This window comes from Diabrotica virgifera, chromosome 1 (genome assembly GCF_917563875.1).
Source record: "Diabrotica virgifera virgifera chromosome 1, PGI_DIABVI_V3a".
Classification (NCBI taxonomy): Eukaryota; Metazoa; Arthropoda; class Insecta; order Coleoptera; family Chrysomelidae; genus Diabrotica; species Diabrotica virgifera.
The window spans coordinates 118,911,233-118,924,762 of record NC_065443.1 but is presented as its reverse complement, the minus strand read 5'-3'; the positions used below and the strand labels follow the sequence as shown (position 1 = coordinate 118,924,762).

The window sequence follows — 13,530 nt, the reverse complement described above, 5'->3', positions numbered from 1 at the left end:
TATTGGAAGATCTTGAGGCAAATAGGAAAATCAAAAAAGAAAATTTTATAAAACTCTGAATAGGTAATACAAGAAAGTACTTTAAACCAAGGTTCAGACTAAGTAAGGATAAGGAGGGGCGGATAAGGAGGGGCATATACTCAATACAACAGAAGTATTGAAAAGCTGGGGGGATACTATAAAGAACTACTAACTATCGAGTGCTATCGAAGTAGAAGACCAAAATCAACCACCCTCTGCAGCTAACAACAATACACCATTAGAGCCTCCATCAATTTAAGAAGTACGGGATGAAATAAAACACCTACAAATAATAAATCTCCAGGAAGTGACGGTATATCGAGGAACTTATTAAATGTGGAGGTGCTACTCTGACTAATTAAATATATAAAATAATACTGACAGCCTGGAACGAGGAACAAATCCCGGAAGAGTGGTGTATTGAAATCGTTCGCCCGCTACAAAAAAGGAGTGATCAATTGGAATGTAGAAACTATAGGGGAATAACCCTCCTCAATACAGAATACAACATATTTTCGAGTATCTTATATGGTCGCCTAAGTGCATATTCAGACAAGCTTTTTAGCGAATATCAAAGTGGTTTTAGGTCTAGCCGATCAACAATAGACCAGATCTTTGTGCTAAGGCAAATACTGGAAAAAACCAATGAATTCAGTTTCGACACATACCATCTTTTTGTAGATTTTAAATCGGCCTATGATAGTGTCCTTAGAAATAAATAATTGGTTAAGGCTGCAACGCGTAAAGTTGTTTGCAAAATCAAAATGCAGAGCGAACAATCACAGCCGTTTGAAACACATCTTGGGCTGCGACAAGGAGATGCGCTGGCGTGTCTCCTTTTCCACATAGCTCTGGAAAAGGCGGTCAGAGATGCCGGAATATACAACAGAGGAAATACTTTTAATAAATCATCCCAAATTTTGGAATATGCAGATGATGTGGACTTAGTTGCCCGCCCAACACGCAAGCTAGAAGAAATGTATATGACCTTCTCAAATGTCTCAAAGAATATGGGCCTGCAAGTAAATGAGGAGAAAACTAAGATGATGGCATCGACATCCAACAATAGAGCCAGAAACCTCTGTTACCAATACACGGTTGATAACTCTACCTTTGAAGTGGTGGACAAATTCACATACTAAGGCTCCCGGATCACCAAGGAGAACGTCATGAGGGAAGAAATCAACTGAGTAGACATATGAGAAGGTGAAACTTAAGCCAAAATACATAAATAACCATTTTCAAAACCCTTATACAACCAGCGTTGACATATGGATCGGACACGTGGACCAACTCTAAGGCATATGAAAACCTTCTGCTTATTATTGAATGAAGGATCCTGAGAGGAATATTCGGTGATATCTGTGAAAATGGTGTTTGGAGGAGGAGGTACAACTACGAGATATACCACAGGTATAAACATTATATTTGATGGTAAAGAAATAGTACCTCTAAAAAGTAGAAATAGGGGTAGGCCAAAACTCAGATGGAAGGATGGTGTAGATGAGGATGATAGAAAAATAGACGCAGCAAACTGGCAGCAGTTGGAACTGACTGGCGTAATAGACTTGGGAAGTTCGAGACTCTTTTATAGGGCTGTGGCACCACTGATGATGATGAAAATTGTAAGGCAAAAAGCCATGTTAAGAAAAGCCCTATGTTGGAATTTGTGTTAATATAATCTGATATAAGACCTATTTTTAATGTTTGTGAAAACAAGAAATAAAGAAAAATGAGACTATATAGAAATAAAAGCTGAAAAAGATGTAAAATTGAATTGGCACAGACTGAATTGGCGAAAACTGTCGTAGTATGGCTTAAAATCTTTTTTGAAAATACATACATACTTTTATTATTTCGTATATTCTGCTTTAAATTGATTCCAGATATGAGAGAGTAGTGTCGTAGCCATTATGACATGATAAAAATCAAATAACCCTACCTGTCCCCATCCCTATGCAAAACTCACATCCCTTAAAAAACCCGAAAATCAGGAAGTAAAAGAATCAAAAATATTTGAAAACCGAGGTCCAGGAAGAACCCTCAGAACCTGGTTTAACACAACATCTGTGTTTAACATAAAAAATTGTTTTATCCAGACCAATCTTATTAAATACAATTAATAAATAATCTACAAATTTAATTTTTTTTAATTTTTTTATTAATAACTTATAGTAAATTTATTTTTTGCCGTAATTAGGTCGACTAAATATATTTCCATTTGGATAGTTACTTCCTCCACGGTACGCATATCCAAATAACACACCTCCACCTGAACTAGAAGGAAATCTATCTCCTGGCCTGTTTCCATATCCAAATCCCCTTCCAGAACCATAGCCATATCCTGGTTGATACTGACCACCAAATGGATACCGAGATGGTCGTCTGTATTGATTGTAGCCTATGTTAGATCCGTATCCACCATTTCCAGGAAAGTTGTAGCCACTGTTAGATCCGTATCCAAAATTTCCAGGATAATCTGGTCTTCTTCCGTAGCCAAGTAAATTCCCGAGTCCAAGTTGTGGATCAGCTTCACATGTAGTTTCTTGGAGATAACCCAATGAACATAGGAAAAGGATCTGCAATAATACACACCAAATATTGTTAAATATGAAAGTTTTGTCTGTTTAGAGCAATATAACTGCTTTCAGATTTGTTAGAAATGTGCTCTGGATTAAAAGTAATACCTTAGTTATCACCAAAATTTCTGCATCTGTTAGCGGCTATTTTGACATTAAACAACCCACTCACGAAATCAAAACTGGTGAGGAACTGCAAAGATCTACTCAACAATCACACAAAAGATAATAAAGTGTCTTTAATATGGGTGTCGAATCATTAAGAGGGGTGTATGTGAATGAACTAGCAGATTTATTGTCAGAACAATAGGTTTGAGAAAACCTTTGTAGCTCCAAAACCATTATGTGGCATCACTAAAGATTCTACGAGAAACAAGTGTCAGAAGTGGCTGATAAGGAATTCTCAAAAGAAATGGTGGGCCACTCAACGGCAAATCCAGACCAATAAAATAATCAAGAATGTTGATAAGAAACTCAACAATTTGACGACAATTTTATAACCCTCAATAAACGAGAGATCAAAACGATCACCAAAAGAGAGGTAAATATTATAAGATAGGAAATAAAGATATAAAAAACTCTAACATGAAGTAAAACCACTTCTATGCAAAAGGTATATTTAATAAAATTTTAAAAAGTCTTTTCAATTTTAATAGTGGGATTACTTATTCTATTTTAGATTCACTGATGATGGACTGATAGGTCCGAAAACGTTCTGAATGAACCTATTTTATTTAATCCATTGGAATTTTTAAAATTTTATTAAATATACCTTTTACATAGAAGTGGTTTTACTTCAGGTTAGAGTTTTTTAACTATGTGGTATACAGCCAACCCATGGAACTACCCCTCTTAGTAAATAAAGATATGTATTAGGAATGGACCTGGTCACAAATAATGAAGAAGAACCGGTAATAAATAGAAGGCAAATATAGTATATTGTACAACAAGTAAGAAAAAAGACATATTTCTCACGAGCGCAGAAATTTGTTGGCACGAGCCGAGGCACGAGGCGAGTGCCGCAAATCAAGCGAGGGAGAAATATATCATTTTCTCATGTGTTGTACACTGTACTTTTTCTATGGATGCGGTTTTGTCAAGTTTGTTTAGAATTTAATTTTACTAGTAAACAAGTGTTTCGGAAAAATTAAAACGATTAGTGATAATTATTCGACGAAATGGACGGGACATTAACAAAACATTTCGGTGATTAGAAAGTGGAGAGAGCGTTGACGGGACAATAACGTTTTTCAGATCCTTCCGGGAAGGTATTTTAATGTGTTATACAAACTGTATTATTTTTAGTTGTGAAAGTATAGAGTAGAAAATAACCAATTTTGATTTTCCTTGAAATTTGACAAATTGGAAAAAGTTATGTGGAAGAATATTGGGTTTCTTAAGAAATAAATGGTTTAAGAGAGGTTGTTGTTTAGTGGACGAAAAATATCGGGAGAAGGGATAATGGATGTGAGAGTATGGATTTGAGAGAAAAATAAAAGTCAGTGTGTAATGAACATCGAGAGAAGGCAGCCGAGTTTTTTAAAAGTGTATAATCAGTGTAGAGTTGGTGTGATCAACCTTTACGAGCAGAATCAAGTTGAAACCAAATCGTCGACCGGTTGAAGAGCTAATTTTCCTGGTCTGAGGGAGATTCCTTTGCTTTGTCTAGAACGAGTAGCTGATTATTATCCGTTTGTGCACAAGATATATTCGAGCAAGTCCTGTGTGTTTTTCTTGGAAGCAGTTTTGACGAGGGGGACTTTTTCGCAACAACCAGAGAGTACGTGTTGAGAGAATCAAGGACAGCGCAATCCAGAAAACGAGGGAGTGAAGAATAAAAGGTTAGTCAAATCATTTGTCTGAATGGAGAAAAGTTATTTATATCAAGACCATATTTGTTTACTTGTTTATTGAACAATATTTTGTAACACAGTTAGTCATTTCAAATTTGAGAAATCAATTCAAAAGAAGAAAAGTAAAATTCATTCAATTTAGTATGAGTAAATAAGAAATTAATTAAATAAATAATTTTGTCAAAACAAGGAGATACCAGAGTTAGAGTTTTAATTTATTAAGTTAGAGATTGTTGCAACAAAGTTAAATTTTAATATTTTTGAATCATATGTACACGGCATTTACTAAAAACAATAGATTACATTTATATAAATTTGAGTGTTGTCAATTTCCCTGTTTCTACCCTGGAGGAAGTAAGCAACTAGAAATACTAGAAGCCACAGATTACAGGTATTGTATCAAATACAAAATTAGCCCTGATAATAAAATTGATTGGAAAATTTAATTGGAATTTAGTTATGTCTTTACATAGGCAATAAATAAAATAATTGGATAATCAATCAAATTAAGAATTCGCTAATTAAACTAAATAAATATAAAAGGTAGAGCATAACAATACACACTGCTGAAACGAGATCTGATACGTCCAAAACAAATACGATGGAGAAGGTAGAAAAAATAGGCGACTAATATGAATAGAGAATATAAAAATCATAATAAGCAGAATGACAGACGCCAGTATAGTCAAGACAACAAAAGAAAAATCGCTGTTGGGAAGAAGTTTGGACCGACCACGGAAAAGATGGTGTGAAAATATAAGATGAAGGTACAACCCAATGCACAAAGAAGAAAAATAAAAACAACAAGAAGAAAAGAACAAAAAGCGACAGAAGAAATATGTTTAGTTATTATAAATTACTATCAATTGTTAATTTATTACTAAAATTAAACGAATAATTTGATAGAAAACCTTCAAAGCTTTTAAAAAATAAGGAAAAGTAAAAGTTAATTTATAGGGGAGTGCAATTAGAACGAAAACATGCATTGTTTCGGAATAATTCAAACAAGCTTATATTTTTCTAAAACTTGTTTTGTTAGTTTATATACATGTTAAAGTAAAAAGTTCTACTCGTAGATTTGGCCGCTAATTGTTTATTAATTGTTTAAACAATAACAATTATTTTGTATAAATAATTTTAAAAATATCGTTGAATTCATCATTTTACTTTGATCTAATAAATTTCTATTTTGTTTTTGGTTATGCTGAATCCGAATATGGCATTACAATTTGAAAATTCTTAATCAGAAGCTCTTATAGAGTATGTTTGCGTAGCTAGGAACCACATGAAAAAAATTTTATTATCAATTTTATGAAAAAAAGTTATTCTTCATAAAATACTCTGGATAGTCAAAAATCTCAAATTCAACCATCAGATATTAAATTTTATCCATTTTATACTTACGAGTTATGTTAAAAATATGAATTTCTTTAAAGAGTAAAGCAGGTACCTTTATATTCCAGAATATCAAAAAATGCTATTATGAAAAGTTGTTTGAAATTAAAAATTATATTGTAATATACAATTACATCATTCTAATCGAAAAAAAAAATTAAATTTTTTCTCAAATTAGAACACCCATCATCATTTTATTTTAATTATTGTAACTATTTTATTATCAATTTTACGAAAAAAAGTTATTCCTCATAAAATGCTTTACCTGTTCTAAAATCTAAGATATAGCCATCAGATATCAAACTTTTTCAGTTTTATACGAGGTATGTAAAAAATATGAATTTTTCTTAAGAGTTAAGTGCCTTTATTATTCACAATATTTTAATTAGAAGGATGTAATTGAACACTGAAACATATTTTTTAACTCCAAACAACTTTTCTTAATAACAATTTTCGACATTGTGAATTATAAAGTTACTTTACTCCTGAGTGAAATTCATATTTTTGACATGCCACGTATAAAATTAATAACATTTTATATTTGATAGTTGCATCTAAGATCACATATGATGCAGAGTATTTTATAAAGAATAAGTTTTTTTCGTAAGACTGATAATGAAAAAGTTATCAATAAGTTCCAAGTTACGCAGACATACTGTATAAGAGCTAAAAAAATTTTGTTAAACATTTATTATCGTTGAAGCTTATTATTAATTGTATTTTAGGTAAGTTTTACAGAAAAAAGTTTTGATCACTTTGTATAAACTTTTTTTTAGCTGGTAATTTTCGGTTTTTGTATTACATTTTTGTTATCTTTCTTAATTTTCTCAAAAAATAGTGTATTTCATTTCTAAAGTAAAATAATTTAGTGAATTTTAAAGACCACATCCTTAGCTTTAAAAACACCTATAAAACTGTAATAGACCTGTTAAAACTTGAGTAATACCGTCTTAAAGTGGTGTTAATTATGTAAAACTATGAAGTTTTCAAAAATTACATTTTTTTTGAGACGTCGTATCATTTGAATGAAATTTTTTAGATTTTTTTTTAAAACATTGTTTAGTAAGATGTTTTAAAGGTAAGCTGTGCAAAATTGAGAGTATTATAAGAAAAATTGTATTAGTTACACATTTTTAAATCATTTTTAAACAAAATTCATGTAAGTCTCACTTTCAGCCCACACCGTACTTATGCCCATACATTTTATTTCTCTTTATTATAACCATAAGATAGCTTAATTATTCTTCATTCATGTCCAATTTTTAAAATTTCATTTGATAGATCAGTTAAAGAATTACATTAAAATAACTCAACTGTGCACTTCGCCGTACGCTAGTTTACAGTGCGCCAATGTTTGTGAGAAGGGTGACTTTAGCGTTATAAATAAAAAATTGTAGAAGCTACAGATTTAATTTAAGAAAAATCTTTGTATAAGGTTTTTTGTTTTCTGAATTTTTTAATGGTCAAGTCAGTTTTTTCTAAAATTTATATTTTCGGAGTTATTTAAAAAAACATCTAATTTCTCAGTTCATTTGTTTAATAAAAAATGAAGCACCCACTTCTCGAGTAGAACTTTTTGATATGTTGTTTATTAAACAGTTCTTAATGAAATTACAAAAAGTTCTATCTTGTTTGATTTTTTCCGAAGTGAAAATCTATATGCACTTCCCTATTAATTAAATTATGGAAGTGCAAACATGACAAATGAATGCAGAATCATAATATTAGTACCTAACTGTAGAAAAAAATCAAGTGCAAGGTATAGTATAAAAAATAATACTGATCAATTAATTAACGAAAATAAAATACTGAAAACTTTTGTTTTCTATACAGGATGTAACAAAAATACAGGTCATAAATTTAATCACATATTCTGGGACCAAAAATAATTCGATTGAACCTATCTTACCTTAGTACAAATGTGCACATAAAAAAAGTTACTGCCCTTTTAACTTACAAAATTAAAATCGATTTTTTCGAATGTATCGAAAACTATTGGAGATCTTTTATTGAAAATGGACATGTGGCATTCTTATGGCAGTAGCATCTTAAGAAAAAATTATACTGAAATTTGGACACCCCATAAAAATTTTATGGGGGTTTTGTTCCTTTAATCCCCCCAAACTTTTGTGTACTTTCCAATTAAATTATTATTGTAGTACCATTAGTTAAACACAATGTTTTTAAAACTTTTTTGCCTCTTAGTACTTTTTCGAAAAGTCAGTTTTTATCGAGATATTTCGAATATTTGTCAAATCCACCACATATTTTTGTATATGGTTAAGTACGATTATGGAGACTTACTAATAATATGAACATTTATTTATGATTTACATTTTTAGGGATATTTTGAACCCTATTAAAAAAAGAAGTCACATTTCGATAAAAGGTGCCTTTTCGAAAAAATACAAAGAGGCAAAAAAGTTTTAAAACCACTGTGTTTAACTGATGGTACCGCAGTTATATTTTAATTGGAACGTACACAAACATTTGGGGGGTTTAAAAGAACAAAGCCCCCATAAAATTTTCATGTAAACATATTCAAAAATAAGCCTTAACTCGATAAAAACTGCCTTATTGAAAAAATACTAAGAGGCAAAAAAGTTTTAATAATATTGAATTTAACTAATGGTACCACAATAATAATTTAATTGCGACGTACACAAAAGTTTGGAGGGGGTTTAAGGGAACAAAATCCCCATAAAATTTTTATGGGGTGCACAAATTTCACTATAATTTTTCTTTAAGATGTTCCTGCCATAAGAATGCCACGTGTCCATTTTCAATAAAAAATCTCCAATAATTTTCGATATATTCGAAAAAATCGATTTTCATTTTGTAACTTTTTTTATGTGCATATTTGTACTAAGGTAAGTTAGGTTCATTCGAACTATTTTTGGTCCCAGAATATGTGATTTAATTTATGACCTGTATTTTTGTTACACCCTGTATATCTACAAAATTATTATTAGATAATGTCACTACAGCTTTTTTGGCTGTGTCTGCACGTTAAAGTCTCTAATTGGATAGATTGAGGAGTGACAAGCTGTATATTTCAAGTTGTCAATAAATGAATAAACACAACAACCAAATGAAAACCTTGGAGTTAGAAAGAAAATCCTGAACCTCCAAGTTTGATGAAATTACAAAAAAGCTAGGAAGACTGTATTGCAGGGTTCTATAATAGTCCAAGCTGTGGGTGAAAAATAGGTCGATTTCAGGATATAATTCAGGAATTTTTGAAACCTATCAGGTGTTGTAAAGGACGATGCCAGGAATAACTTCTACTAAAATGTAACCAAAAATTTTGTGCGGTTTTTTATTTATGACGATTTTCATTTGTTAAATTTGCAATTTTTCAAGATTTTTAATTTTGCAGCTTAGAATATTCACTTTAGAGAAAAAGTTTTGAATAGAAAATTGTAGTAAATTAAAAAACCTACAATTTGAGCTATTGCAAGTTTAATTTTGTTAATACGTTATTGCAAAACAGCCTGCGAAAAGTCCAAAATGGCCGTTTTTTGCAATTGCGTTATTTATTGTAAAAATAACTTTTATGTATTTTTTAAGGCTTTAAAATGAAGATCTTTCAATACTAAATATAAAAAAATTTGTAGTGCCCGATTTGTGAACTTGTTGCTTAGATATTATAATTTGTTTATCCCAAGAGGCCAAATGTCCAAGGCTATAACTTTTTGAAAAAAAAAATCGTACAGTGTTAATCCAAGGTCCACTCTCCTTCTTAAGACTTATATTTTCATATTCTGGTGTAAATAAATGCGTATAACATTTTTCATCCTCTTATTTCGGGTTCGAAAATAAGGGGGCAAATTTCGTTATAAACATTTAGAACTGAAGCCGCCCTTGTACATCCTATGAGTTTCTAACTTGCATATTATTGTTACTGAAGCCAAAATAAAGATTAAAAACCAAATAAAAATATTCTACGACCAACTGAAGCCGAGATAATTGTTTTTGTTTTCTTAAATCGTAGTGACTTTATTTATAACAATTAAGAAATTATTTCACAGTCATTGACTAAAGAAAAACTGATATTATCTTAAAATAAAAATTATTTTGACAGAAAATTACATTTAATTATTAAAAATGATTTTTAAAGTGTAGTGGAGATTTATTTTTCGTTTCGACTATGAGTTATTGTGTCGGTTGCCCTTAGCAACGGCTAGCAACTTATAATACATTGAATCACGGTTTTCGCTTTAAATTTTAAAGCACCGCTTGGATTGACATGAAATTTGGCAGACACATAGATAATATGTTAAAGATTAAAAATGATAGTGGCCTTTGTGTGCTTTTGTCCTAGGGGAGAGTTTCACCCCTTATAAGGGGTGAAAAATTATATGTTCAAAATAAGTTCGGAAATGGATAAAACGTCTAATTCTAAGCACCTTTTGTTCTGTAGCATTTTTTCACCAAGTTAATGCCTTTCGAGTTATTTTCGAGTAAATACCAAGTAAATACCAACAACAAAAAAAAACACGTTTTTAGGCGGTTTTTGACAAATAACTCAAAAAGTAAGTATTTTATTGAAAAAAAGAGTTATAACAAAAATATAGAAAATTAAAAATTGAAAAAAATGTACGCGTGAAATCTCTAGACCCAGTAGAAACAAAGTTCTAGCTAATGAAAAGAGGTTCGTATCCGTCAAATTTCAAAGTGATTTATTTCAACGTGAAATGACCGAAAAATCATGCACTTTTTTGAGAAAAATCATTAAAACTTTTTTAAAGTGTATAAAAAAATATGTATATCTGTTTTAAAAAAAAGTTTATAGCATCCAAAGTAAGCAAGTTACGCTGAAAATAAAGTTGATCTCTTTTTTTTTGGTCAAAAAACTCAGGAAAATCACCCCCTAATTAGCATCAAAAATTAAATTAATCAATTTTACTTCAATGTTGTTTTACTCGTGTATGTCTCGTTTATGTCTGTAAGTTTCATCGGTTCAAAGTGCTCATTTTTGAAGGGGCAGTAGTTAAAAGGACTTGAACTAGTCAATAATCACGAGTGTATGCAAATTTAGAACAGCCATATCTTAACAAATTTTTGCCTTCCAAAAAAAAGCAGAAAATCCAAAATATTCATAACAGCAAAAACTAAATTTTTTTACTCTGAGATTTTTGGTTACATTAATAAATTTTAAGTTATTTAGAAAAAACATTTTTTTTTAATTAAAAATTAAAACAGATTTACTTTAAAACCATTTTTTTAAATAAGCCCTTTGAACCGCTGATACTTACAGAACATATAAATAATACATGAGCAAAGTAACTTGTGAAGCGGTAATGATTAATTTGAGTAAGATGCTAATTGGGGGTTGACTTTTGAGTTTTTTGACCAAAAAAAAAGAGATCAACTTTATTTTCAGAGTAACTTGCTTACTTTTGATGCTATAAACAATTTTTAAAAACAGATATACATATTTTTTAAATACTTTAAAAAATGATTTTTTTCCAAGAAGTGTATGATTTTTTGATTATTTCACGTTGAAATAATTCACTTTGAAATTTGACGGATATGAACCTATTTTTCATTAGCTAGAATTTTGTTTATACTTGGTCTAGAGATTTCATGCATACATCATTTTTTTCAATTTTTAATTTGCTATATTTTTGTTAAAACCCATTTTTTCAATAAAACACTTATTTTTTGAGTTATTTGTCAAAAACCGCCTAAAAACGTGTTTTTTTGTTGTTGAAAAATTAAGGTATTTACTCGAAAATAACTCGAAAGGTATATGAAAAAATGCTATAGAACAAAAAGTGCTTAGAATTAGACGTTTTATCCATTTCCGAACTTATTTTGAACATATATTTTTTCACCCCTCATAAGGGGTGAAACTCACCCCCAGGACAAAAGCACACAGAGGCCCAATATCATTTTTATTCTTTAACATGTTATCTATGTGTTAGCCAAATTTCATGTCAATCCAAGCGGTGCTTTAAAATTTAAAGCGAAAACCGTGATACAATGTATTATAAGTTGCTAGCCGTTGCTAAGGGCAACCGACACAATAAATCATAGTCGTAACGAAAAATAAATCTCCATTACACTTTAAAAATCATTTTTAATAATTAAATGTAATTTTCGGTTAAAAAATTTTTTATTTTAAGATAATATAAGTCTTTCTCTAGTCAATGACTGTGAAATAATTTCTTAATTGTTATAAATAAAGTCACTACGATTTAAGAAAACAAAAACAATTATCTCGGATTCAGTTGGTTGTAGAAAATTTTTATTTAGTTTTGAATCTTTATTTTGTCTTCAGCAACAATAACCTGCAAGTTAAAAACTCATAGGATGTACAGGGGCGGCTTCAGTTCTAAATGTTTATAACGAAATTTGCCCCCTTATTTTCAAACCCGAAATAATAGGTTGAAAAATGTTACACGCATTTATTTACATCAGAATATGAAAATATAAGTCTTTAGAAGGAGAGTGGATCTTGGATTAACTCTGTACGATTTTTTTTTCAAAAAGGTATAGCCTTGGACATTTGACCTCTTGGGATAAACAAATTATAATATCTAAACAACAAATTCACCAATCGGGCACCACAATTTTTTTTTATGTTGAGTCTTGAAATATTTTCATTCTAAAGGCTTAAAAAATACATAAAAGTTATTTTTACAATAAATAAGGCAATTGCAAAAAACGGCCATTTTGGACCTTTCGCAGGCTGTTTTGCAATAAAGTATTAACGAAATTAAACTTGCCATAGCTCAAATTGTAGGTTTTTTAATTTACTACAATTTTCTATTTAAAAGTTTTTCTCTAAAATGAATATCCTAAGCTGCAAAATTAAAAATCTTAAAAAAAAAACCGCACAAAATTTTGGGTTACATTTTAGTATAAGTTATTGCTGGCATCGTCCTTTACAACACCTGATAGGTTTAAAAAATTCCTGAATTATATCATGTTTTTTCACCCACAGCCTGGGGTATAATGGAGATGGATAGTTCAAAAGAGTTGAATCAGGAAATATATAAATATTGAAAGCTACTAAAACCTATGCTACTAAATAAAAATGGGTTTTTATTTATTAATAATAAAAATAAACACTAATCCCAATAGTATGTACTTACAAGATATAGACATTTATTCGCCATTTTTCAATACAGATCACAACGCAACTAACAGAATTAAAAAAAAAATAATTATTTTATACTAACTTTGGAACAAGGTAATAGTACAAATTTTAACGAGGTGTTAAGTGATTAAATTGATTGTGGACATATAATGTTTATATAGTAGGTAGGTAACGAAATTGTGAACTTCAAATTTTCCAGGATATATACGAAATCAAAATATTGCGTCATATTTAAATTTAAATACGAAAGTGAAAACCCCGACTTTTTTGTATTTCTAATTATAATGGTATAAAATATTAAAGTAAACTTTACAATGTCAATATTCTAGAGCTGAATGTTTAAAAGATGTACACTTTTTTGATATGAGGAAATAGTTATCAACTACAAATATCTATAAAATACGTTTAAAAAGTGGGCAAAATATTTTAATAAATTTCTATAAACATTAATTTGTAATTAACTACGATTCGAACCATGTCTATTGGCCTATACAAATGCGTCCGCAGAAAAGAATGCCTGGATTGACTATCTTAAGGAGTAATATACCAAAGAAAAACAAAAGATGTTGGAACC

General features: G+C 30.1%; 1 protein-coding gene across 1 annotated transcript; it reads right to left on the bottom strand.

Annotated features, from left to right (window-relative positions):
- Positions 1–2,159: 2,159 nt before the first annotated feature.
- On the bottom strand, positions 2,160–13,097 carry LOC114324153 (probable peroxisomal membrane protein PEX13). Its single transcript, XM_028271900.2, has 2 exons — positions 12,952–13,097; positions 2,160–2,600 (listed from the first exon to the last, which is right to left on the bottom strand). Exons 1-2 carry the CDS (start codon positions 12,973–12,975, stop codon positions 2,202–2,204), a joined length of 423 nt encoding a protein of 140 aa, XP_028127701.2. The 5' UTR covers positions 12,976–13,097; the 3' UTR covers positions 2,160–2,201.
- Between the last annotated feature and the right edge of the window lie 433 nt (positions 13,098–13,530).